The 27,861-nt window shown below is 35.3% G+C and overlaps 2 protein-coding genes across 12 annotated transcripts in view; both read left to right on the top strand.

The window, feature by feature from the left end:
- Positions 1–53: 53 nt before the first annotated feature.
- On the top strand, positions 54–10,632 carry ARL14EPL (ARF like GTPase 14 effector protein like). 8 transcript variants are annotated; one of them, XM_074199391.1, is made up of 6 exons: positions 54–227; positions 1,549–1,605; positions 3,801–3,914; positions 7,849–7,985; positions 8,105–8,176; positions 9,635–10,632. In XM_074199391.1, the coding sequence occupies exons 3-6, from the start codon at positions 3,810–3,812 to the stop codon at positions 9,855–9,857; spliced, it is 537 nt and encodes a 178-aa protein (XP_074055492.1). In that variant the 5' UTR covers positions 54–227; positions 1,549–1,605; positions 3,801–3,809; the 3' UTR covers positions 9,858–10,632. The 8 variants fall into 8 exon arrangements, with proteins under 8 accessions (XP_074055492.1, XP_074055496.1, XP_074055490.1 ...); XM_074199395.1 differs by having other exon boundaries at positions 54–239; positions 1,583–1,605; XM_074199389.1 differs by having other exon boundaries at positions 54–239.
- Positions 10,633–18,490: 7,858 nt separating this feature from the next.
- Positions 18,491–27,861, top strand: part of COMMD10 (COMM domain containing 10) — a 249,214-nt gene continuing 239,843 nt past the window's right edge. For all 4 annotated transcript variants that reach the window (XM_074200847.1, XM_074200848.1, XM_074200846.1 and 1 more), the window contains exons 1-3: positions 18,491–18,572; positions 20,396–20,486; positions 23,516–23,626. In XM_074200847.1, the coding sequence (XP_074056948.1) occupies positions 18,526–18,572; positions 20,396–20,486; positions 23,516–23,626 (249 nt within the window). In that variant the 5' untranslated portion in view covers positions 18,491–18,525. The remainder of the gene's footprint in view (positions 18,573–20,395; positions 20,487–23,515; positions 23,627–27,861) is intronic.

Raw genomic sequence — 27,861 nt, 5'->3', positions numbered from 1 at the left:
AACCGACCAACGCCTCAACCCTCCACCTGACTTTTCCCCAGGGAGGCGGTTAGCTGCTGTGGAATCACATGGAGCGCCGCGGGCCTGGACGGAGCCAATAGGAGAGGCCGCTCGGGGCACGTGACCCGCAAGGCCCCGCCCTTCGAGAAGCCTCGCCCCCTCCCAAGTTCCTGCTATCGCTCTTGCCTGGAGGCTCTTGGCGTGGTTCGTTAGAGCTGCGAGATACGGTTAGAGTCGGGGTATGGATGCTTCTCCCTCACCTCCCCCACCTCCTTTCCTCTGGCAAAAAGTTTCTTGCCTTTTCCCTCCCTTTTCTTTGGCATTTTCTTTGAGACTCTGTTTTGGTTTGTTTGTTTGTTTTCCAGTCCCTGAGGGTTTATCTTCGAGTGAGAGGCTTGGGAGTTGGAGTGGGGGAGGGGAGAAGGGTCTAAACCAAGATGGAGGCTGTGGGGTCTGGAGCGGGAGGAAGGGTGTGGGTGCCCCGGCCCCGAAGGCTGGCAGAGAAGAGGTTTCTTTTGGAGGAATGAATGAATTCCTCCTTCCCGGGAAAGGTGAAATGTGTGAAAAGGGAAGGTCTTGGTACAGGAAATGTATTTTATGGTTTCTCCATATATCTAAGTGGAAACTGGGAAAGATCCAGTAATCTACTTTTACATTGGAATATAGATAGAACAACTAAAGTTTATGGCCAAATTTTCCCGAGATAACTCAAAAAGTTGATTTGCCCTTTCAAGAGAATGATTATTACAGTGGATTAATAAGAATTAAGGCACTCAAAAGGATAGATAGGACTGAGCTGAATATAGAGCAAAAACATAATTTACTGAGTATGTAGTTCAGGGTGAGTGAGTGGGGCTGGTGAGAAATATATTCACACATGAAAATACACATCGAATTTCAAAGAAATTGTCAAATAATTATCAAAGATGAATGGAATATAAGCTTCTTGAGGGTAGTGCCTGATAATTTATTTTGTGTTTCCTTAGGGCCTGCACGTAGTATCTTCAGTGTATGTTAAGTTGAATTATCAAAATTTTTCATACGAGTTATGACCATAAGATATATACTGTTATATTAGGAAAGCGATAGCTATGACTTTGTCATTTGGTACTTTGGTTTTCTTAGGACTTTGAGGTATTTTCAAAGGAAGTTTATTTTCTGCCTGATCTTTGGGGGGGATGGCTAAAAGATATATTTTGATAGGTTATGATGGCCTGTGGAAACATTTGGCAGACTTTTTGCTTGGAGGTGCGCTAATCATTTTATTTGACAAAATGGGACAAATTTTGTTTATGCAAATGTTACTAGTTCTTGTGGGAGAAGTGGTTGGGCTGACTTTGCTGCGATTTTGAGAACCCGATTCATAGCAGAAATAAAGCATAATGAAAATTTATGTTTTTTTCTTTGCTCTTCTCCTAAGCCATTATTATAGAAGTATTAAATTGTAGGAGCACCTTTGAGGCTTTACAGTTTTTCCCTGGAGAAATCTGTGGCTTCCTGGCAAAACAAAGGAAACCGAGAATACAATCTCTCTTTCTCTTTCCATAGTACATATTGCAGCCTTTTTCTCTTCTACATACAGATTATTTTAAATCAGACTTAAAGGTATGTATTTTTACTTTACTCTTGTAGACTTGTAGAGGAAAAGCAGGAAGTTTTAAAAATAAAAAAGCTAATTTTATGGCTAATGCTGGCTTCTAAATTTACCTTTTTTCTTTACTATTGATTCATTTAATCCTTATTTGTCCTAAAAATGATAATGTTGATGTGGTAATCGTAGAATGTTGATTTTTTTAAAGTTGATATGAATTGCAGTTGTAGGTGAGAAAATTAGGGAGCTCTTGGCTCTTTAAGAATCCTTAGGATAAATATAAAATAAAAAAAAAGTAAATGTGAAAGATTTCTACTTCCCTGTAGGAACTTAAGAAAAATTAATCATCATCTGTGTATTTGAGGTATTTCTTAAACATGTTTAGTAGAGCAAGTTTAGAGAATGATATGATTTACTTGTGGTCCTACGTAAATATGTAACAAGAACTCTTCTCTATACTACCATGTGGCTTTTTTTTTTAAACCTTAAAAGTCTCTAGGAAATATTTGTTATGAACATTTAAAATTTGGGTAGAGAGGTCTACTTGGAGGGATTCAGTTAGTCATTATCAACATTGGATTGGCTTGATTGAAGTTACTGATTTTGATGATGTTCTGTTTGTGCTATGTAAATGATTTTCTGGAATGTTTTATTCCAGTTAAAATTACTTGAAGAGGAAGAGGTGCGCATTATAATGGTAGCATATATTTTCAGGGAGTGGTCCAGCAGTTTTGTGGGTGGATACATCTGTGTACCTAGTCTCTGAGGGAGCCATCTGCTAGAGCTTAAATGGTATAGTGATTGCCTACTCCCCTTGCCAAAGCTACTTTAGTGGGATTTACTATAATTTTCAAAAATGTGAGCTATTTTTTAGTTAGCAAGTATAGGAATTAGTGAGGGGAAGATGAATAAAATAAACTTTAGCTATGATTATTTTAGTGAAAGCATTTTGTCCATGTTAGGGACCATTAATTTACAAATTTTGTTTTAAAAATTCACTTTTAAAAGCATTTCTTTGGAATTACTGTGTAGATCTAATTGATGCAACCTAGTTGATCTGAGCAATGTAATTTATTCAATACAAGATATTAGTAGAAGCTAATTTTAGGGTTAGAATTTATTGTAGCAATTTTTCTTACTTGGTTAGATAAGTACCTTCATGAGTAGTCAAAGATCCCTCTTCTCCCACAGTTCTTTGGTATTTACATTTCATTAGTGCAGCTGGAGACCACTTGAGGAGACTTTGAGTATTCTCCTCCACCCTCCTGGAAGTTTTGCAGAAATTTGTTATGAAATGAATTATTAATACATTGTTGCCATTTGTGGACTGGTGGGTCCTCATCACCTTTTCTATGCAGCTGGTCTGAGCTTATGCTTGAATTAGGGAAGAGAAGACCTGCACTTAAAAAAGATAGCATAAGAAAGGAACTCTGTGGAGTCATTCAGAGGTTTTGAACCAAGGTACTTGGGGAAAAGATGGCACTACTGACACAGATGTACGGAGGCAAAATTGTTTTGGGAGGAATGATGATAAGCTTTATGTTAAACATGCTAAATTTGAGATAACTAAATGCAAAAATGGAAATATGTGGCAGGGAATTAGAGCATTTAGACTGGAGCTCTGGTGAGAAATCAGGACAGCAAAAGTACAATTTAAAATCAGTACCTTAAAGTTGAAGCCTGTGAGAGAGTAAGTTCCAAGGGCGCAAAGTAAGAGGGTTGGGGGTCGGGGCACTCATATTTATTAGCAAATGAGAAGAAATGGAGTAAGCAAAGGAGACTGAAAATACTACTTATCTGGTAGAGTCACTAGAAATCTTAGAGGGATAGCTGGATTATGAAATCTTTTTTTTTTAGGTTTTTTTTTTGCAAGGCAAATGGGGTTAAGTGGCTTGCCCAAGGCCACACAGCTAGGTAATTGTCTGAGACCAGATTTGAACCCAGGTATTCCTGATTCCAGGACCGGTGCTTTATCCACTGTGCCACCTAGCCACCTTAGCTGCCTCTGGATTATGAAATCTTAGTGAGTTTATGGTGTGGAAATAGAGATAGTAAGGCCTAATCACCCTTTTTTGAGACTTTTTAGTGATTAAAAAGAAGGAAAAAAACAGTTCAAGTTGGTTGGCTATATATTTATATATAAAAATAAAATCTGTTACCAAGTTCATAATATTTTCATGTGTCACTTTTTGTGAAATTTTTTTTTTAGTGATCAGAAATGAGTGAACCATCTGAACTTGACAAGGAAAAAAACAGTTCTACTCAAGAACATGCAGTCTCAAGTTTTCCTGAGAGAGATTGTCAAATTGGACAAAAGCAACTGGTATGAAATCAGAATTTTATTAGTGTTATACAGAAATTTCTTCTCTTAAGTAACCCTTCCCTTAATAATTGCTTATAGATTTCTTTGAATTTAATGTATCTATCATTAATATTTTAAGCATCTACTATGTGCCAGGAATTATGCTTATGGAATGGCAAGCCCACAGTTTTTTTTTCCTCTTACAGTAGCAGGTGCTAGAGATTTTTCTTCCTTGCATCTTTCCCTATCCAAATCCTTCTACTTTTTCTAATCTAGTTCCTTTCTTCTCCTTGGGAATCCCTACCTCTGATAGTAGGAAGTACTCCAGTGTCTTGGAGCTTAGAGTCTATTCCCACTTCCTTGGAGGTGGTGATGATATAAGAAGAGTTTTAAATCAGGGCTGCTTTGTGGGAAAAGAGACAGGATCTGGATGTCTCAGATTGAAATTCTGAGTGTATTTCCTCAAAGAAACATTGTTATGTATTACAAAGCATAATGGGTTTCAAACCTTTTAGGTACATTAAGGGTTTAATGAGTTTTTGGTGGCCTGGTTTGAGAAACTAATTCTACTTTGTAATATGGAAAAATGGGATTGAACTCTTAAAAGCTAGACTTCAAAATCTTTGGAAATGTAATTTGTTAGTAATTTAAGGTTTTCCTAATAGTGACACCAAGAAGTACATAATCTGGAAACTTCGTTCCCCAGTTCATCCTTGCTTTGGATCAGATAAAACTAGATTTTCTAATCCAGACTTGACTCAGGACTGTCTTGGTTTGGGATTGCATTGAAAGGAGACACTTGTGGGCTGTTTTTTTTTCTTCCTTAAAAATTCCTTAACCTAAAGGAAGTTTATTTAGCAATAGACTGGAAAGGATGTTGTTCAAGGAAGTAGTATGGATTCATCTGGGCACAACTATCTTGCCTTGGCATTGGCTTTAGTGTTATGCAGGTCAGAAGCCCATTGAGCCTTAAAAAAAAGCCTCTGACTTCTCCTGTGCAAGGGGTGGTTCAAGCTTCAGTCTAATGTACTAAATGAGTCTTTATGATTATTTAATTTTCTTTTAAGGAAAAGGCTAGCTTTTCCTGCAGGAGGTATGTTAGCTTTAAGTACATTGAGGTAGCAGAAACAAAATACTTTAGGTAATATCTTTTAGGGATTAAGTATTATTAAGATGAGTATTAAGATCCCTTTAAGTTGTGCTTCTTTGATTTTATACAATATGGTATATAATATAGTGTCAAATCTGAAATAAAACTATTTTTTAATTTTTGACCCAGTACTTTCATGTTTTTTTAAAAAGTTAATGATCTCAGGGCAACTAGGAAGCTCAATGGATCAAGGACCAGTCCTGGAGTCAGGAGGACCTGAGTTCATACTGAGCCTCAGACACTTAATAACTGCTTAGCTATGTGACCTTGGGCAAGTCACTTAAGCCATTGCCTTGTTAAAAAAAGCAAAACAGTTAATGATCTCATTATCTTTACTTAGAATAACTATACTGATGTGATTTTAAAAAGGTAATGTTTGTGACTTAAGTGACCATATCTACAAATAGACTTAGATTTAGATATTACAATAGTCACAAATTGTAATTTTAAAACTCAGAGCAAAAATGATCCTAATTAGTTTTTAGACTGATTTATTCTCAAAACAGTTAAGCCATATTTTGATAATTTGTGTGATTTTATTCCTACTTTATTGTATCTAATGGATAGCCTAAGTTAGTTTCCCTTCTGTTGGAGATAAAAGTCAAACTAAATTTTATTTTGCTTAATTTGATAGTATTTCTTGAATTTTTTCTTCTTTGTTAATATGCCACTTAGAAGTTAAAAATCCAAATAATCTTTACCTGAGCAATGATTTTTGTTCAAATCACCAGTTTGAGATTTTTTTCTGTTTCCTGAGCCTTGTTTGGAGTAAATCACTCACTTTAAATTTATCTATCAGTTCAGCTGTATTCTATAGGTCCATATAGTTCAAATCCACATCCTTAAAATCTTTTTTCATATGGGTGGTACTGGTTGAAAGTAAGCTGGCAATGGAACTGTTCTAGGATTGGGGGTAGGGTTGATTTTTGAGTTCTCTATTGTGAATACCTGCCCACAGAGATACTTTACCACCAGCATACAGTTTATATAATGCTTGGTCAATGCTTAGACAGCTGATAATGGTTGACCTATATATTTGGACTCTTTTTACCTATAGCCCAGTGAGAATTCTAAAATCTAGCTGTGAATTAAGGGATTGTAGTCCCAGAGAAATTTCTCTATCTTGTGAGAAAAATGATACTATTGGCAATTTCAAAGGCAGGTCTGGACTTTCTACAATATCTGGAGTTTTTTCCTTTTGTAAGAGGAGAGCAGATGGTAACAAAGGGGTGAAAGTCTGCCCTTGGCTCTAACTCATGATGGTCTCTCTTTGCTCCCATGTTGGGAAGAGAACCATCTGTCTATGACTGCAATTCCAAGAATTCAGTTATGTTTTGGACCTGTTCTTTGTCCCACAGGGACATCAGTCCAAACACCTGATTATATTTAGAAATGTATACTGCTCAGTTACTACCTATTTCAAGGCACCTGATGTTGACATTGATGTTGAGCCCTGGATTCTTATTTCATTCTTTCATGGAGTGTCTACTATGGACCAGATCCTATTTTAGGTACTGGGGACCCATAGACAAAGCAAATCAGTCTTGGTCTTCCAGGAGTTTACACCTAGAGGGAAACAGCATGAATATAGAAAATTTAAATGTAGGGGCAGTTAGATGGTATAGTGGGGGCAGCTAGGTGGTACAGAGGATAGAGCACCAGCCCTGGAGTCAGGAGTACCTGAGTTCAAATCCAGTCTTAGACACATTATAATTACCGAGCTGTGTGACCTTGGGCAAACCACTTTACCCCACTGCCTTGAAAAAAAAGAAAATTAAATGCAAAAGAAATGCAAAATTATTTATGGGGAGTCACTAGCCATTGAGAGGGTCAGGAAAGATTTCTCCTGGAGTAGGTAGCGCTTGAGCTGAACTCTGAAGGAAGCCAGGAGATTGATTCTAAGTGACAAAAGTGAAATTCAGGAAACAAACTGCGGGGGGGGGGGGGGTGGGGGGGTGGGGAGAATTGGAGATAGAAGATGAAAAATCAAGTAGAGGCAGCATGGTATAATGCTGGGCCTCATGTGAAGAAGATATGGTTTAAAATCCTGTTTTAAGAACTCAACTAACTGTGGGTCACTTCATTTTCTATGCCTGTTTCCTCATCTCTAAAATTAGAGGGTTTGACAGTTTTAAATCTTAAGAACCTATGATGAGTAGGACAATTGGGGTTAGAAGTAGACTGCATGATGAGGAATAATGTATAATCAGCCTTTAGAGTAAGATTGTGAAGAGCTTTAAATGGTGGAACAAAAGAGTTTGCATTGATTTTGGAGGCAGTAGGAACCATTGAAGTTTTTTGAACAAGGAAGTGACATAGTCACACCTCTACTTTAGAAATATTAATTTGCTATGTTTGTGGAGTATGAATTAGAGAAGGGGAAAGCCAGATGCAGGGAAATCAATTAGAAAACTCACCAGGTAAGGGAGTGTGAGGCCTAGAATTAGGCTATGTAAGTAGAGAGAAAGGTATAATTGTAAGAAATGCTGGAGGGTAACAGTTCTTCTTTACAGTTGGCAGGGGCATAAGGATAATTTTTCTGTTATGAGGGTATTAGGCTTATATTAAGACCTTTTGAAAATTATGTGTATATATGTATACACACAGTTCATAGGTCTTAGTATTTAGATATTTCTAACAATGAAGAGAATTAACTTGAAAAATTAAAAAATTCTTTAGAATTTGGTATATATTTACATCTTAATGCCATTATAATAATAAAAACAAATACTTCAATTTGAACAAAAATAAAATTATATGAAACTATAAAGCTTTAGTTACTAACAAGTCTTATTTGTTTTATAGCAACAAATAGAGCGCCAATTAAAATCCTTAGCATTTCAAAACCCAGGACCTCAGGTTGCAGACTTCAATCCTGAAACCAGAGAGCAGAAAAAGAAGGCCCACATGTCAAAGATGAATGAGTATTTTTCTGTGAACAAGTAAGATAATTTATCATATAAAAGTGTGAGATTGTGGAATGAGTTTCCTTTATATAAGATTTGTAATTATGGATTTTTTTATTTTGTGATTTATAAAAAAAGCTTTTTAAAAATTACAGTAGTACCCCATTTATCCGGAGGTCAGGCTTACGGCATCCTCAACCATCTGGAATACAGCCAAGAAGCAGGAAGTAAGTAAAAAAATGGTCTTTCAGCCTTTGTAATACAGTAATTCCTCTATTAACGGAACTGTGTTACAATTACATAGTTTGTGATTAGAAACTTCATTATCAGAGATAATATAGAAAAGGCCTAGCCTCTGGAGGAAGAATAACTTCCTTATGCTTGTTCTTAAGGAAGAAAGAGTGTAGAGTTTGAAAGAAGCTGATGGTGAAGAAAGAAAAACCTCTGCTCTTAGCCTTTCTCAGGAATAGCCTTCGTCTGGGGCAATATAGAATTGCTTCTTGTCCTTTTGGCTAAGATGAAGTATTTGGAGTTAGATTCAAATTTGTTTTAATGTAGTTAAATCTGGCTTTGACCACATTATTTAATTTCTCTTAAGTATAGTATTCTTATCTATGAAATGAAGGTGTTGGACAGTTTTAGGATTCCTTTAACTCAAAAAAAAAAGCCTTCATGAAGTAGAGTTTAAGTTCTGAGATTTCTCTTCTGCCTTCTTTCTTTCTAGTTGGGTGGTATGATTTTTGCTCCTTTCCTTGTTTCTTATATATTGACATAAAATAACTTAATAAGGTACATCATCTTCACAGTATTAATAGAAGTTCTTTTCAAATATGGGATAAATTTTTTTTGGTCTTTTGCAAGGCAGTGGGATTAAGTGATTTGCTCAAGGTCACACAGCTAAATAATTATAGAAGGGAGTGATGCTGGGTTTGAACTCAGGTCTTCCTGACTCCAGGGTCAGTGCTGCATCATCTACTGCACCACCTAGCTACCCCAAGGGATAGTTTTAGAAAATTAATCTTTCTCTGTTAATAAAATATCATTAGATATTATATATCCAAATGTACTATATAGTTCTAATACTCTTACTGTATAGGAAAATGCTGTATTTACAGTTCTAACAGCATTGGCATTTTGATTTCTCAGACCTCAACATATTAAAAGCAGTTTAAAATGGTGGTGAGAGCAGCAAAATGATCCTAGTAGCAGAAGTGATGATCAACAGTAGGAGAGTCATAGAAAAAAAACTTATCAATGTTAAATCTAAATAATTTATATTCATCAATCAACAAGGGCTTAAGTTTAATATCTATAATTTTAGAAAGAAGTTATGTGTGTAGTACATTTTAGAAAGATTTCCATCCAAACTTATTTTAAATTGGAATTTGAAGATATAAATTAAGCCATCTTTTTTGAATAAGTCCCTTAAATAGAACATCTAATTCTTCTTCCAAGTGCCGGATAAATGAGGTGTTACTGTATGTGATTAGTTGAGTAGTTGGTTTTCTTTCCTGTTGATAGTTCAAATTGATTTGAATTTCCTTTAATATCACTTTAGTATCTAGAAATATTGTTACGTTAAACCACATACTGTGTGAAGGGAATTTTTAAAAATAAAGTTTACTTAAATCACTTTAAATATTTTAAACAAAATGAACTATAGTGAAGATTTTTTTTTTTTCCAGAGCGGTGAAGAAATATGACAAGAATGGTCGACTACTTTGTAATGATGTAGACCTATGTGACTGCCTGGAGAAGAACTGCCTAGGTTGCTTCTATCCTTGTCCCAAGTGTAACTCAAACAAATGTGGGCCAGAATGCCGCTGTAATAGAAAATGGGTCTATGATGATATTGTAACTGAAAGTGGTGATATTATTAGCACATTGCCATTTTTTGTTCCTGACTGAGGTTTTTGTGGGAAGATTTGTGCTCTTTTACACAGTAACTAAGCACAGAACAGGCAGTTATTGCCTAATTTTCATTTTGTCTTTTCAAAATCTCTGATTAATATGAAAAATTTCATTACAGTAAACAACTAAAAAAACCCAACTCTTGTTGGATGTGCTAATTCAGATTATCTCAGTTATAGTTTTCTAAACTTTAGGATGTTCCAAATGCCAAAAAGGAAACACTTTCTTATATGTAATGGAAAAGAATCATTTAATTTCTTTATCATTTTTGGTAGTTTAATTTATCACAAGATCCAGTTCAGAGATTCTTAAGATTTAAAATTTGTTCATTATTTGGACTGTTTTCTGTAAAGAAAAATTTGTTTTATTCATATTTACGAAGAAGTAACACTGAAGCCAAGAGTCCAGTTGCTTTCTTTGCAAATACTGCTTGAAAGTAAATATAAAAAATACAAAAATGAGAAAACGAATTGTTTTCAAAAGCATGTTGTTTTATGTGTTTTAAGCTATATAGTATGTTAATAAGTAGTTTCATATAAGACATAGTATGTAACTAAGTATTTGACTGAAGTGTACTTATTTCCCCTCTTGCTGTTGCAGGAATTGTGGAAATTATTTTAATTTTTTTTTGGCATTTTTAAATATGACCATCTTCTGTGTGTTCTGAGTTCTTAAAGAGTTAATGTTATAAGAAATTAGTAATACAGGGATTGGATAGAAATTATTAAGGTCAAAGTATTTAGGCTAAATAAACTATGCTTATTAAATAGTGTGTGTGTGCTGTTTGTAGTTTTTTTCCGCCTCCACGAAGAGGTTCTGAAACATTACTTTGTCTAATCAGTATGAACCAGGACAGCTTCATGACATTTAAAACTTAGTAAAGTAATACTGAATTCTTAGCAATAACTCTGTCTCCCAAGTTGCAGCAGGATAGTAGTAAAAGTAGTAAAAGTGGTTTGCACTGCTTTTCTATTTTTTTTCCCCCCTTCAAGGTTCAGTGTGATTTTCCACAGGTTGCTATTTTAAATGTAGGAAGAAAAAAACAAAGGTCTTAAAGCCAGATCCTTTGAAGTGTTCATTAGTAATATACAGTTTTGTAATAGGTGAAAAAAATCATTAAAAAATGTAACTTGGGGGGGGGAGTATGTAATTTAGAATCATAGAATTTTAGAACTAGAAGTATTCTTCAAAATGAACTACTTAAATTTGCTCATTTTACAGATAATGAAATGGAGGTACAGAAAGATGAAGGAACTTTATTAAGGTTGTAAAACTAACCAATGGTAGGATTCAGAATACTAGACTGAAGGTTTCCTGGCTCCCAGCCAGTGCTTTTCCACTATACCTAGTTGTATTATTTTCATATCTAGAAAAAAAGATTTCAAATAATAAGGTTTTTTAAAAAAACGTACCTCCTTATCTCCTGTCATTGAAATTGATCTTTTTGCTTTAGGTGAAGAGTAAATTAATTTTCATTTTACTTTGCAAAGAGCAAGATTTTAAGCAAATGGAATATGCACAGCTTTCTACATGCACATATTTCATACTTCTTTTTCCTTTACAGGAACATAGGTGTAAAGGATTGAAAAAAAATATTTCTGGGGGAAAGAAATGCAGTTCCTTTCATTGCATATTTTTCTTCTGGAGCCAAACTTAATGCTGTGCATTCAAATATGAAACATATTCAGAAAAAAGGTTATGTAAATTGAGAGACTTTTGTGAGTCTTCTGATTCTTGTTAAAGTGAAAAAACTGATTGTAAATAAAACACTTAGGTTATTTGTACTAAATTCAGATTAACAAGAACTCCAATGGTATTATCTGATTACATTAACTGAGGAAATTAGACTGTCAGTATAATCTCTTTCTAATTGATTTTTTTCTCCTCTGCTATTTGGCTGTCTTTCAATACTGTCAGTGTATTTTATGAATATGTATAAGAGTACCTAGAAGTTTTATTGTGCAAAATCAAAATTCTAGAAACACAGTGTGGTTTAGATCTATGTATGCTAGTTTTCTGATACAACTCATGTTACCTATTTAAGAACTAGCTCGAGAAGTCTCAGAATTTTTCCCTCTCCAGCATTGAACCTTGTGATTCCCTGGGACAGGTTTCCTTCCCCTGGACCATGATCCAGGGGAACTTTGGTCAGAAAAACTACTAGTTACAATTCTTGTTAACATGTGTTCAGGCTGATTTCCAACCAAAGAAAATCATACATATCACAAGTCACATTAGCCATAGTGATAAGCTTTTTAAGTTTTAATACTGAAGAATTATTCTCTTGATCTGTCAAATAAGGGATTGTTCCTCAAATTCTCTAAATAACGAAAAGGAAAAAAGAGATGAATTAGTGTCATGGGAATTTGGTTTAAATCTTTGTTTGCTATTTATTATCTGAATGATTTTAAGCAAATTACTTAATCTTCCTGGACGTCACTTTCATCATTTGTAAAATGAAAGAATTGATTATCTCTGATATATAATCCTGTGATCATAAATTGATCTCTAAAATTCTAGATCTAGGATCCTGTTTTATTGTCTCAGAAAAAACTGCTTTTTTTTCAAGAGAAAGTGAATTTTAATTTTATATATATAAAATCTTAAAAAGCAGAAAGCTTTTAGCAGATTAGCTTAGGGTACAGTATTTTAATATTAACAGAAACCACTCCAATGTAAAATTTTGAGTCAGTAGAGATTGTTATAATTCTAAGCATCTGCAAATCTTTTGTGCAAGAGACTAGATTACAGAGTTCCATAATCTTGAAAACTAAAAAGACTTGTGAGCATCATTCTTTTGCTTTAGTCTTGAAAGCATTTAGAGCATAAAGGTGAACCATGGCCTCTATTAAATTAACTGAATTATGTGTTTATATATGAAGAATAGTTATCTAAGGAAAAGTTTAAAAACACATTGAAACTTTATATTCCTGTTTTACTCAGGGTTTTGTATTTTTAGATAGTAAGTTCACTAGAGGTTTAGAGGGAGTTTAGTTCTATTCTCTTTTCTCTCATTTTAAAACGTTTTGCTTGCAAGTTACTGGAAACCGTAGGACAAAAGTGGCATTAAAAATCTAGTCAGTTTTAATACATTTTAAAATAACAAGCCTAAGTTTAGGAAAAATCCTGTAGTATTGTGAAAGCATAGATTTAAGAGTCATGAATTCTTTGTTCAAGCTCCCAGCTAATTTACTACACATATCAGGGTTTCAGTTTTCCCCTTTTAAAACAAGCTTAATTTGTATCTCAGAAGTTCCCCTTACTTGGAAGTCCTGGAATTTTTTTTTTCAGAATCTGTTAAGAAATTTACTTCATTTTTCTTTATTACATTTTTACAATGTAAACTCTTGAAATACTACTGAATTTGTAGAAATACTAGAGTATCCCTCTAGAATGATTTTACTTTATTTAAAGGTTCTTCTATTCATTATTTTAATATATACAATCCTCATTTGACAATTTTAAAAGCACAAAATGGTACCCTTCCCACCTCAGCACTGAAATAGGAGAAATAAAACTTTAGTTTTTATATTCATATTAAGAAGCAAATTAGGTGATTGCTTCAATAACTGAAATTATTTTCATGATTAAGCTATTTTCATATTTTTGATAAGGAGGATCCACCCTTATGTGAATTTTAAGTTCAATAAACTTATAATCACAGTTATCTTTCTAGGCACTAACTACTGCTCTACATACTGAAAATCAGATTAGGTGGAGAGATAGTTATCCTTAACTATACTGTGTTTAGCAACAAGATGGACTCAAGGCACAAATTCCACAAAACCTATGGTAGGGTGGGAAAGGTTAAGGAGAACCAGCATCTGTGAATCTTAGGTTCTGTCTCCTTATGGTAGACTCCTTCACAATTAAACTACCTTGAATCCATCTTGTTGCTAGATCTTTCTAGCCTCCCAACAATGAGTTGGGAATAAAATAAATATATGCATGTATTTAAATTCTGATCATCCTCTGATTTTATTTTTATATGAAGCCTAGGTACTGATAATAAAGGAAGAGACCAACCAAGGTTTATGTGTATATTTATATCAGAAAGCTTGGTGGTGGCAGAAATTGGAGGGGAAGATTTTTTTCTCCCAGATTTTGAAAGGCAGTTAATTTGAAAAAGATTTGGAGATGTTAATACATTGAAAGCTTAATAGCATTCAGCATTGTGGTTTGGTAGTAAAGATAATTAATTTGGAGCTTCATTTGATTTTGTTCATAGTTTCCAGCTCTCTTGCTACTTTGCTCTGATCAGATTACACCTGAAGCTTCAAGGTGACCAGGATGGTGAAGGGTTTTGAGTCCATCTCAGTTCAAGATTGATTAAAGCTACTTTGTCTGGAGAAGACAAACCTTAGGGAAGACTTACTAACTGCTTTCAAGTACTGAAAAGGTTTTATACAAAAAAGGGGATTAGTTTAGATATTTTAGATATTTTAATTTGACTCCAGATGTCAGAACCCAGGAGCAATGGATAGAATTTGCAGTCAAATACTATTTGTATTTGTATCAAGAAAAGCTAACAGTTAAAGCTGTCCCAAAATGGAATGAGTTACCTCAGAGGATGATTTCTCATTGGAGGTTTCTAGGTAGAGACTGGATGACCACTTTTTAGGTATGTTACAGAGCAGATTGTTTTGGGTCCTATGTTTAACTAGATGGCCACTGAGGTCTCAACGTTTAAAGTTATGTCACTTTGGCATGTTTAAATTTTTTATTAAAGACTAAAACACTATTATCAACAAACAATATTACAGTATACAAAGAGAAACCAGCATTTACTCATTGCTTGCATAGTGCTAAGTGCTAGGTATAAAAGAACATAGACAGTCCCTGCCTTCAAGGAGCTTACAATCTAATGACAATCTAAAACAACATATGGGCAAGCAAATATATGAAATGAAAGCCACAATCGGGATAAACAGGAAATAACAAAAGAAAGCACTAGAATTGAAAGAGACTGGAGAAGGTTTCCTGTAGAAGACTGGGTTGTAGTTGAATCTTAAAGGAAGCCAGAGATGTCAGTGGTCAGTACAGAGCAGGGAAAGTATTCCAAGCATAGGAGATGGATACAGAATGCTTGAAGGTGAGAGAAACTTGTTTATGGAACATTCAGGAGGCCTGTCCTGTGTCACTGGAATGATACATAAAACAATTGTATATGAAACTGAACTTCTGTTAGTAGTTTCTGGTTTGAATATAAGAAAGACATTGTGGCATAATAGAAAATTGGTTTTGGAGCTAGGGAGACCTGGATTCAAGTTTCACTTCTGACACATACTGATGTGCAATTGAATAAGTTATTTGACTTCTTGGTGTCCTGGCTGCATAGAATAAGTAATGAGAAGGGATTTCCAAAGCTGGTCATTCCCTATAACAATGAAATCACAGTCCTTATCCATGTCTCAGATTTAATACGATAGTAACAAACTTACCTTGCTTATCTGGGTTCCCAGTCTGAATTTTCTTCTCTCTTTTGACTATTTTTTAAAATGTCTCACTGAAGCTTTTCTTTTTTTCGTATCTTTTTACTACTTACCAGCTCTTCTCCCCCCAAATAGAAGCCCTCTTTTGTAGCAAGTATAGCCAAACTAAATGAACAAAAATCAACATATTGGAGCTATCTGAAAAATGTAAATCTCGTTCTGTACGTCCAGGCCATCATACTGCTGCCAAAAAAAAAAATGGGAACTATCCATCAGTTTTCTGTAGTCATAATTGGAACTACATTGATCAGATTTCTGAAGTCTTTCAAAGCTGTTTTCTATTATAGTGCTGTGGCAACTACAAAAAAATTTTCTTTTGGTACCTAAAAATTCACTCAGTATCAGCTTATGTAAGCCTTGTTTTTTTCCTAAATGTGTTGTATTCATATTTTTATGACATTAATATTCAGTTACATTAATCTACCAAAATTTGGTCAGTCATTTCCCAGTTGATTTCCTACTTCATTTCAAGTTTGTTGCTACAGCAAAGTGCTCTGTTGTAAATTTTTTTTGTATATGAGTCTTCTTTTTAACCTCTCTGAGATATATACCTAATAGTATTTCTAGGTCTTTGAATATACTCAGTTCAGTGACAGAATTTTGTGGCAGAATGAATGGGCAACTTTCAGATATTTCTCCGTTATTCTTCCCTGTCCTTCCACTATCCTTCCATAATTGCCAATTTCATTTTGTTTTTTGTTAAGGTGATGGGTATGAGGTAGGACTTAAAGCTATTTTAATTTTTAGCACGGTTTTAAATGCAAAAACTTTATACCTTATAATGATGTTCATGTACACATTCCAATACAAATGCATTACAAATATTAATATGGAGAAAATGTTCTGCTTCAAAACTTCTAAGTACATGACTCTGGACTTTGTATTTTGTTTTACTCTTCTTTATAATATCCCTTTACTTCTTTATGTAGTTGTATATCATATTAAAAAAATAGTACCTGGTAGCTTCAAAGACCTTTTATATTAGTGTTTATATTCTTTCCACCCTTTCTAGTTCTCTAAAACTAGGCAGAATTCATGCATTGTTATTTCTCTCTAAACTTATATTTTTTTCCCCCACACCTAGACTGACCTTATTTTGCTTTTCCAGAGAACTCTTAAAATTAAGCATCCTTTGGGGGAGGGAGGGAGAGAGAAACAGAGATACAAGTGAATCTCTTCTGTTACAGTAAGATTCTTGAGAGCAAGGACTGTTTTTGTTTTTCTTTGCATCTCTAGTGCCTGGCATATGGTAAATATTTAATTACTCGGTGATTTTTAGGTGTCATATTAATAACGTTCTTTTCAAACAGCAAGAGATTATTTACTTTAGATAGATGCTAAGTCAAATGTCTCTATAATTTTGTTTTTGCTTTCCCTTCAAACAACTTCTTGTGTTTCTGTTAACTGCCCTTTATTCACTTTGTTTTTCTTCTTAAATGTTAGGATATTTTTTTTTCTCCCCTACTTTTCTTCTCTTACTCTTAACTTATCCTAATAATTCTGACTTACATTATCATTCCACGAAAAATTTCTTCAAAATTACTAATGATCTCTTAGATGCTAAATTCAATGGCCTTTTCGTCAATCTTCATTCTCCTTGATGTTTCTGCAGCCTTTGACACTGATGATCACTCTCTCCTCTGCTCTTTTCCCTCTCTAACTGAAGTACCTTGGAACTTCCATAGATTACCATGTTTAAGCTGGTGACTCAGAAATCTACTTATCTACTCCATCCTCTCTGTTGCGCTCATCTCTAATTGCCTTTTGGACATCTAGAACAGAATGCAGTAGACACATCTTAAACTGGATATGTCCAAAATAGAACCAATTATCTTTTCCCCCTAAACCCTTCCCTGCACTTCCTCCTACTTTCCTAACTATAGAAGAGATCACCATCCTTCCAGTTTCTTAGTCTTACAACTTGGGTTTCTTATTATCTCTAAACCTCCATATCCAATGTATTGCCAAGGCTTTTCTATTTCACTGTTGCAAAATATTTCATAAATGGCCTCTTTTCTCTTCTGACATTGCCATCACCCTGCTGCAATAGTCTGCTGGTGGCTCTACCTGGCTCAAGTCGTTGCCCATTTCCATACATTCTCCATTCTCAGTTACTAAAATGATTTCCTAAATTGCAAGACCCCCTTCCCCCCAAAAAAAGAACCCAAAAATCAACCCACAAAAACCCCACAACAAATCCGAACCCAAAGTTGAAACTCCAGTGGCTTCCTATTAGTTGTGGGTGCAAATACAAAAAGCTGTTTTGCATTCGAAGCCCTCTTTACAACCTACACTCCTTCCCGTCTTTCCAGACTTTTTAGACTTTAGACTTCCCAACAAAGATTCTTTGATCCAGTGACACTTGCCATCCTCTTCCAGGAAGACCCCTTTGGCATTTTCTCCCCATTCTTAGAATTCTTTTCCTCTTTGTGCTTACTGACCAATCGCTCCCAACTAAAATCCCACCTTCTACAGGAAGTCTTCCACAACTCTTAATTCCAATGCCTTTCCCCTGTTAATTCCTATTTATCTTGTGTGTATGAGTGTGTGTGTGTATAATTTACATATACATACTTGTATATATGTGTATGTGTACTTGTATATATGAATATATCTATGTATCTATCTATCAGATCTATCTAATTTACTTGCCTGTTCTCTTCCCTTAGATTGTAAGCTCCTTGTCACTTAGCTTAGTGTTTGAACCATAAGGACTTGCTGCCTTGAGGACCCAGGCCCGACCCAGCTCCGGGTTCACAGGTTTGGAGCCTGAGCAATCATTAGAAATATTTTGAAGATTTTGACTGAGCAGCACACTCCGATTGTGTCTCAACCTGGGTTACAATGAGTTGGCCAAGTTCCGGGAACGTGCTTACCTGGCCTGCAGGTGACGGATTTTTGACCGGATAATTTCTGTGCGCCCGCCCTTTACCCCCGAGTCCGAAGAGCAGGGGGTGGGGGGACACCGGGAAAGAGAGCAGCAACCTATCTGCTCAAAGCTGAGGCGGCGGGACCGCCTTGAGGAAGTCCCGGAACAGGGTCGACCAATCCTCGAGGCCCGCTTCCCGGCGGAAGGCGGGGATTGGCTCTGCCTACGTCCCGTCCTGGCTCTCTATTGGCTCGGCGAGAGGCAGCTGACGGGAGGCGGAGGCCAAGCTGCGGAGCGGACGAGGATGGCGGCCCCGGCGGGGACCCAGCTGATTCTGCCCGAGACTCCCAGGTACCCCGGGTGCTGGGACAGCGGGGAGGCCCGAGGCGGGAGGCAGCCCGGGGCGGGCGCGGGCTCCGCCAGTGCCACTCCGGCCCCGAAGGAGCGGGCAGAGGATGGGCGGGGGCAGCGGGCAGGGCGGCCAGGACTTGCGGGGAGTGGAAGGAAGAGCCCGGGCGGACGAGGCCCGGGGCACCCGAGAGGAAGGCGCCCCCAGCCCTGCCCTCGGCCCCCGCTGCCCACTCTCTGGCGGCTCTTGGTGCGCCAGGCGAGAGGCGGAGCGGCGGGTTCGGGGCCAGCCTGGAGCGTGGGCGCTGGGTTCGAATCTCACTGACACCAAGTACCTGTGGACTCTAGGGCAAAGCGCTTCCACTTTGTGTCTCTTCTCTGCAGACCGAGGGCAGGGATGGTACCTGCCTTACGGGTTTGTTGTGAGGATCGGGTGAAAGCACCTGATGCCTGGTCCACAGCAGCTGCTAATAAATACTAGCTGTTGCTGTCCGTCTGTCTGCCTGTCCCTCTCCCTTCTTCCCTCCCTACCCGCTAATCTCATTTTACTGGATTCCAGCAATTCGAAATCTGCTGGGATAAAGACTTATATGTAAAGAACTTTGCAAACCTTCAAGTACCGTTGAAATCTAGCTGCTATTCTTTTTTGTTATTATTAGAGTTAGAGATTCCAATAAAGCAACACAAGACAAGGAGTTTAACATTCAAATGGGGAGGGTGATCTTTACTGGATTTTGTAAACTTGTTTTTAAAAAAGAATTTTTTAAAAACTTTATACATATATATGTTTTCTTTATGTATTTAAGTTAAATTTATTATATTTGTTATATTTCTTGTATTTAGTATATGTTATATTGATTATAAATACTTTTTTTTGTCCATAGACTTTGCCATATTGCCAAAGGGGTTGATGACATGTACAAAAGGGTTAAGAATCCCTGTCATATAGGGCAAGAGAGTGGATTTTGAGAGTTGGACTAAGATAATAGCCAACTTTCCTTTTTTGTTTAAATATTATTATCTGGGCAAGTCACTAAAAGCTCCAAGCCTTCAGTTTCCTTGACTGTTAAATGAAGGGTTTGAGTTCTATGACTTCTAAAATCCTTTGATGTGATAAATCTTGTATTTTATGAATACATATAACTAGAGTTATAGAGAGAGGACTAAAAAGTAGCTGTGCTAGGCCTAAGACTTGCACTATGGGTAGTGAAAGTTCACCCATCAGAGCCTTCAAGTCATAATGATCTCATCAGTTATGTAAGCATCTTGAGGCCAAGATTCCCTACTTTGGGTTTCCTACTCTCCTCCTCCCCTTTAATTTTTTTTTTTTATTGCCTGCACCTTGCACAGTGACTTACTTAGCATGACTTCAAAATCACTACTATTGAATCAACTTTGGAATGCATGGAAATTCTTAGCATCTGCAAATGACTGTTTTGCACATTTTTTCAGCATTTTATTCTCTAGTTCATTTCTCTATGAATTTATTATAATCTCTTTTTTTTTGGGAAATTTTGTGCTGCTGTCAATGTGTTACATTGTTACTAAACTCTACCCATAAATTTATGCTATTACCCAGGCAGAAATAGTCCAAAGAAAAGAGGAAATTTACTCAATAGACCTCTTCCATAGAAAGTTCTTTAAGAAGAAATATTTTTTGGAATATTTCTTCAGTATTGCCCTAATGTATATTAATACTTAATTACATATCTTTAGAGTATCTAAAACATTTGGAAATTATAAAATAGGTCATAGAGCACTGAAAGTGATGTATTTGCCCTTAGAATTTTTTTTTAAATTAACTTTTTGTTTTCAAATATATGTAGCATGAAAAAAGCAGTGTCTCTGGTTAATGCAGTGGATACTGGAAGATTTCCTCGATTGCTCACCCGAATTCTTCAGAAACTTCACTTGAAGGTTTGTATATTTGCTTTTGACTAGCATGTAACATTTCTATTATATTGCATTTTTGATGCTATTTTAAGTAAAGAGAATTTTTTTTTTTTAATTTAGTGGCTTTATCCCCTTGGGTTAAAAAAAAGGGTCTGTTCCTTTTTTGTGAATTCCCACAATTCACAAAATTGCTTTGATCTCTACTTTTGTTTCATGGGTGAAATTATTTAAATGCAGACTGGAGTTTAGAACTTCAGTGCTCTCTGTAGTAGATTTACTTTGTCTTAATAGTAAATATATTATTAATAAATGTAAGACATTATTATATAATCCTTTATGTTATGTAAGCACAATCATATGCATACTAGTTTTTTCAGAATTTTTTGCAAACATACTTGGGATTTTTCAGTCCTATAATTTTTTTTCTTAACTTGGAATCTATGAGTCTTATTTTTTCATTTTTCATTTTAAAGCTTTATTTTAACTTTTAAGTTCCAAGTTCTCCTTCCTGCAATCCTCTCCTTTTCTCATTGAGAAGGCAGGAAATATGATACCCTTTATAATATGAACATGCAAAATGTTTTGAAATTAGCCATTTTTTAAAAAAAAGGCAAGAAAAATAAAAGGAAAAATATGCTTCAGTCTACACTCTGAGATCATCAGTTTTCTATCCATTGATGAATAGCATTTTATGTCATAAATCATTTGGAGCTGTTCTAGATTATTATATTGATCAGAGGAGTTAAGTCTTTTACAGTAGATTATATTTACAATATTGCTGTTAATTGTGCAGATTCCCTTGTTTTACTTAATTCACTTTGCTTCAGTTCATTTAAGTCTTTCCAGGTTTTTCTGAATCTATCCCCTTCATAATTTCTTATAGCACATTAGTATTCCATCACAATCATATACCACAAATTATTCAGCCATTCCCTAATTGCTATCAAGGAGAAGAGAGAAATTGTCATTATCAGAGAATTTGGAGAGCTCAAGAAAGATGAGAATTAAGAAAAGACTATTAAATTTGGGCAATAAAGAATCGTTGGCAACTGGAAGGAGTCCTTTCAATTGAATGATGAGGTTGCAAGCCAGATTGGAAAGAATTATAGAGAGTAAGAGAGAAAGGAAAGGAACTAGAGGTACATACAGATGGTAGACAGTCGTCTTCTCAAAGAGTTACCTGCCAAAAAGAGGAGAAATTTGAGATGATAGTTTTTTGAGGATAGATGGATCAAGTGGGAGTTTTTGAGGGTCGAGGAGAATATGGGTGTGTTTCTAAGCATCAGGGAAGGAATCAGAGAACGGGGAGGGATAGATTGAGAGAATAGGAGTGATGGGACAATCTAGAGAGAAGGTGGATTGAGATCATGTGATATAGAGGGTTTGCTTCACAAAGGGAAGATCTTCCTTTTCATTTGAAGGAAGAATGTAGGAGAAGTTAGTGGTAGACAGCATCTGAATGATGTGAGATGAGGAGAGGAAGTCTTTTTTTTTTTTTTTTACAAGGCAAATGGGGTTAAGTGGCTTGCCCAAGGCCACACAGCTAGGTAATTATTAAGTATCTGAGACTGGATTTGAACCCAGGTACTCCTGACTCCAGGGCCGGTGTTTTATCCACCCCTTTAGCCGCCCCTGAGGAGAGGAAGTCTTGACATCAGTTTTTTTCAGTGAAAAAGGCAAGATTCTCAGTTGATGGTATTGGAGAAGTTAGAGGAGGGATGCAAAACTTTGGAAAAGGTATTGTGTTAAAGGGGTAGTGGATTGATTAGCAAGGTTTGCATTGCCTTGCTTCAATCTCAACCCAGTTGAGATTATGTCATGTAAACTTGCATTGAACCCAGTCAGCATGGTTTTTGATTTTTTTTTTCAGTTTTGTTCAGCATTGAGTTGAATGAACGTAACAGATGATACAGGTAATTCAAGGATGTTTGGCAAGGCAAGATTGGTGATAGTATAAGGGGACCAAGGATTCAAAAGATGTTGAGATGGGGAAGCTAGGAGAGTAGCCAATGTAGGGATGCTGACTTGTGAAAGAATTGAAGAGGCTGAGGGTTTGGAGTTTATTGGGAGGATGAAGTACAGAATTAGGAGATATAGGGCAGAAGAAGTGAGATGATAACTGATTGTGATCAGATAAAGGTATTTCAGAGTTCATGAAACGTGGAACATTTTTGGGTATTGGCAAGGTCAAAGATATGACTGTCTCAGTGTAGATGAGGTAGGAGGAGCAACTCTTGTAAAGTTGAAGTATTTGGAAGTGAAAGTGTTTGAGGAAACATTGGTGTATGTGTTGAAGTCCCTGAAGTTAAAGAAAGAGTTTGGGAAGAGAGAAAGAATGTGAACTAGGTACTGAACTTATTGAGGAAAGAGGGGTAATGTTGAGTATAGATAAGAATTTTGATTGGGTAGTAAATTGAGGGAACCTCAGAGGAGGAGAGATTATTGAAATGATTTCAGATAGAGGGAGAGCCTGGAAATCACAGTGGGGAGCAAGGAGAATTCTAACTACCCCCTTTTCAGCCAATGAGGGGAGTATGAATGTTATCAGGGCTGCAAAGGATTGCTGAGGAAGTTTTAGATTGCTATGACTCGGTAAGTCATAAAACACCTTTTGTGAATCAATTTCCTCAATTGAGTTGAAAGATAGTTTTTATTGTATTTTAGACTTGTAAACTGGGACCTTTTTGTTAGGGAGTGATATCTTCAGAATGTGAATCTTTTGAAATGGTCAAAAAAGACGGTAGTCTGAACATGTCTTAACTGTCTTAGGCTAATTGCATCAACCAGAGCAGTCAGGCTGTATTGTGCACTACCTGCATATTATAGAACTTTAGACTTCAGAGTATTAATGGGAAATAAGAGTAGTATATGATTCCAAAGTATTCTTTTCATTAATTTCTATCTGTTTGAAGTATTTTTTTCTTTCTAGTTTGCACCTTCTTTCTGAAAGCCTTTCTTATCAAAGTAGTTGAATCATTTGAAAACTAGACTTCAATTTTTGACTGAATAGCAATAAATTGCTATATAAAAATAAATATATATATATATTGCAGACTGAGAACAGTTTCAGTGAAGAGGAAGAAGAAAAACTCCAAGCTGCATTTTCACTAGAGAAACAAGATCTTCACCTGATTCTCGAAACAATATCATTTATTTTGGAGCAGGTAATTTCATTGCCCAAAACTGTTCATAAAACATTTAAGTTGTTATGGCAAGGTAAATATTGAAGTTGTAATTTATGATATTTTTAAGGAATAGACTGAATTATATCAATTAAGACAATTTAATTAAGGTAATTAATCTACTTTAAGTTCAAGGTTTTTATGGGTTCAAATGTACTTGAAATCATAGCTCACAAACTCTTACTAATGTCTCCTTTTTCTATAAACCACACTTAATTTTTTCCATGATTTAATATTTTTCCCAATTACATGTAAAAACAATTTTTAACATTCATTCTTCTAAAATCTTTAGCTCCAAATTCTCTCCCTCTATCTTTTCACTCCTCCATTCCCTTTCCCCCAGGAGAAGACAAGCAATTTATTATAGGTTATACTAGTACAGTCATGAAGAACATACTTCCATAATAGTTATGTTTCAAAAGAAAACTTAGATGAAAAAAATGCCCAGGAAAAATAAAGAAAAACTATATTTTTATCATGCATCCATTAGTTTATTCTCCAGAGATGTTAGTGTTTTTTCATCGTTTCTTAAAGAATTGTCCTAGATGATTTTGTTGTAGATATAGCAATGTCGTTTACAGTTGATCATCATACAAAATTGCTTGTGCACAATGTTCACTTCACTTTGCATCAGTTCATGTAAGTTTTTGCAGGTTTTTCTGAGAACATCCTACTCCTCATTTCTTATAGGAAAATAGTATTTTATCACAATCATTTTTCATTCATTCTCTAGTTTATGGACATCCTTTCAATTTCTAATTCTTTGCCACCATTAAAAGTGCTGTTATAAATATTTTTGTATATATAGGTCCTTTTTCTTTTTGTTTTTTAATCTCTTTAGGATAATAGATCTAGTAGTGGTATTTGCTTGGTCAAAGGGTATGCACAGTTTTATAGCTTTTTTGGTCATAGTTTCAAATTGTCCTACAGAATGGTTGAATCACTATGCAGATTCACCAACAGTGCATTAGTATCTCATTTTTCCCACATCTCCTCAAACCTTCTTTTCTGTCATATTAGTCAATTTGATAGGTAGGGATAGTTGTTCAGAATTGTTTTCATTTGTATTCTAGGATCAATAGTAATTTATAATAATTTTTCATAGGATTATAGATAGCTTTTATTACTTTGAAAACTGCCAATTCTCTTCTATCAGTTGAGGGATGGCTCTTATTTATATACATATCTCTCTCTCTCTCTCTCTCTATATATATATATATATATATATATATAGATGTGTGTGTGTGTGTGTGTATGTTTTGCATCTGAAGTTCCTCACATTATCCTTGATACCCCATATATATAGATAGATATCTATTTGAGAAATGAGGTCTTTATCAGAAAAACTTGCTAAATATTTTAATAATAAAATAATAACTTGTAGATATTTTCACAGTTAATGATTGCTAACTACATTTCCTGTCCATCCTCTTTTCCCCAGTTTATCTTATTCTCTCTCACCTTTCACATTGTCCATCTCTCAGAGTGTTTTGCTTTTATCTTTTACCTACCCCAAATTCCCCTTCCATTACCTCTTCCTCTCCTCTGCCCTTCCCCGTATCCTCTTACTCTCTTACTTTCCTGTGGGATAAGAATTTCTCTACCCAACTGAGTGTGCATGTTATTCCCTCTTTGAACCAGTACCTGAGAATAAGTCTTACTTGTTCCCTACTTCTCTATCCACCTCTCTATTATAAAAGTTCATTAGTGCTTCTTTTATGTGAGATAATTTAATCCATTCTGCTGCTCCCTTTTTCTGTTTTTTAGTGCATTGCTCTTTTATTCTTTTTAGATATCCCTTCATTTTCAGTTCAACCTGTCTATATGTACACTTATTTTAACAGCTTTAATAATGTATGAGAAAACTTTTATGAGTTTCAAGTGGCATTTTGCCATGTAGGAGTGTAAACCTTGTTGAAACCCTTATGATTTCTCTTTTCTGTTTCCATTTTTATGCTTCTTTCAAATATTGTATTTAAAAGTCAAATTTTCTATTCAGCACTGAACTTTTTCTTTTTTCTTTTTTTAAAATTTTATTTATTTAAGGCAATGGGGTTAAAGTGACTTGCCCAAGGTCACACAACTAGAGCATTATTACCTGTCTGAGACAGGATTTGACCTCAGGTCCTCCTGACTCCAGGGCTAGTGCTCTACCCACTGTGCCACCTAGCTGCCCAAAGCACTGGACTTTTCATGATAAATGCTTAAAAAAGTCGTCTACTTTTTTGAATATCTTTTTTTTTTTTTTTTTTTTTTACCCTGAAGGATTCGTCTCTGTTTTGCTGGGTAGGTGATTTTTGGATGTAATTCTAGTTCTTTTGTCCTCCTTTAATGTAGAAAGTTCAAACCTTGTGTTATTCTGACTATGGAGTAATATTTGAATTGTTTCTTTTGACACTGATTTCTTGCAGTCTTTTCTCCTTGATCTGGGAGCTCTGAAATTTGGTTTTAATATTCTTGAGCATTTTCATTTTGTGATCTCTTTCAGGACAATTTGCCTTCTAGTTCTAGAATATTAGGGCAGTTTTTCTTGATAATTTCTTGTAAGATTCTTGTAAGATGATGCCTTGGCTTTTTTTTTTTTTGAGCATGCCTTTCAGGTAGTCCCATAATTTTAAAATGATCTCTCCTGGATTTTTTTTTCAGGTCAGTTGTTTTTCCAGTGAGATAGTTAACATTTTCTTTTGGTTTTTCATTCTTTTGATTTTGTTTTATTGTTTTTTGATGTCTCATAAAATCATTAGTTTCCATTTTCCCAATTCTAATTGTATGGGATAAAAATCCACTTTAAAAAATAAAGAGACTCCTCTGAGCAAAAAAAAAATTTATTTTGGCTTTTGTAGCGAAAGGGCACACTCCAAGTCACACAAAGGTAGTGAAGATCAAAGAGTATGGACTAATGCAGTCCTCTCCTCCTCCCCATCATCCCTCTCTGTCAAGTCATTAATTAGTCTTCTACTTGTGAAAATCTACCCCAGCAACAAAGAAAAGAATGAACGGTGTTCATAAAATATTACCTCACCATCCAGATAGTGAGAATAACCTTCAGGATTATAACTATCTTATTGAAGTAATGTAACTTGTCTTGGAATGCATGGTCTAGAAATAGTCTACCTATCATCAAACAAGAGGAGTCTTATGAACTTCTTTGGAATGCAAGATTTTTGTCATCGGAAAAGTCTACTATCCTTCAAATAGTCAGTAAAAGTAATCTTATCAAAAGTTAGTAGAGTGAACCACCTGTTTGGAACACAAGGGCCCTTCTCCTAGAAATAGTTTAAGAATAATGGTTTGTTCTTTTTTTAATATTTATTAACCCTGAAATGGTTTTATTGGGAATATTCCACTTAATCTCTCCTCTTTTTTCTTTATATGTGTGTGTGTGTGTGTGTGTGTGTGTGTGTATACATATGTTTTGCATCTGAAGTTCTCTCACATTATCCTTGATACCCCATCCAGTTCTGTTCTCTCTGTCTTCTTGGGATCCATCTTCTTGGAACCCCCTGACCAAACAACCCATAAACACACATAGACACGATGAAGGAAGATGAACTCATCTGGTCTCTCTCTCTCTCTCTGTTTTCTCCTGAAAATAGTCAATATCTTTCTGTGTCTGTAGAGTCCATTCAAATCTCCAATTTGGATGCCTTGTTGAGATCTCCTCTTCTGGTAAAGGAACTTAACACAACATCTTATCAGACAGACTCATATTTTCATCATTAGATCATAAAATTCTAAAGCTATTAAAATTCACATTTTGCCTTACTCACCGTCACATTGATACACATAATTTACTTTAACAAAAATACAACTTCCATAATTGTTCACTTCACAAGTGAATATTGAAAATTATCTTACATTAGATGACCATCTAAAAACATTGTCTAGTAAGTGACATACAAATAGCCTTAATCTCTTGCTCTTCATTAAAATAACTTAAGCATCCTTAACTAAAATAAATTCTTCTTTCTTTCTAAAATGTTTCTAACTAAGCTATAGGTGATTCTTCTCTTGATATACTTAACTGACTTATATTCTCTTCTTAAAGTAGAACTTGAAACTGCTACTGTATGGAAGTGTATCTTAAGATTATATAAACCATCTTTATTTTTTTTTCACCTAAATAATCCTTTTTCCTAGCATAAAAATCAAATCAAATCAAGGAATCTTAATTCTTCTCAAAACATATAGCTAACAGCAGAGGTTAAAACCACATG

Source organism: Macrotis lagotis, chromosome X (assembly GCF_037893015.1).
Source record: "Macrotis lagotis isolate mMagLag1 chromosome X, bilby.v1.9.chrom.fasta, whole genome shotgun sequence".
In the NCBI taxonomy this organism is placed as follows: domain Eukaryota; kingdom Metazoa; phylum Chordata; class Mammalia; order Peramelemorphia; family Peramelidae; genus Macrotis; species Macrotis lagotis.
Note: the sequence above shows the minus strand (reverse complement) of the source record. Positions and strands in the feature narration are given on the sequence as shown.

Bases quoted from the DNA above. Each gene is read 5' to 3' on its own strand.
- ARL14EPL (XM_074199393.1), top strand. From the start codon at position 3,810: ATGAGTGAACCATCTGAACTTGACAAGGAAAAAAACAGTTCTACTCAA. The intron at 3,915-7,848 runs GTATGAAATCAG...TTTGTTTTATAG, and splicing joins AAATTGGACAAAAGCAACTG to CAACAAATAGAGCGCCAATT. The intron at 7,986-8,104 runs GTAAGATAATTT...TAAAAATTACAG, and splicing joins GAGTATTTTTCTGTGAACAA to TAGTACCCCATTTATCCGGA.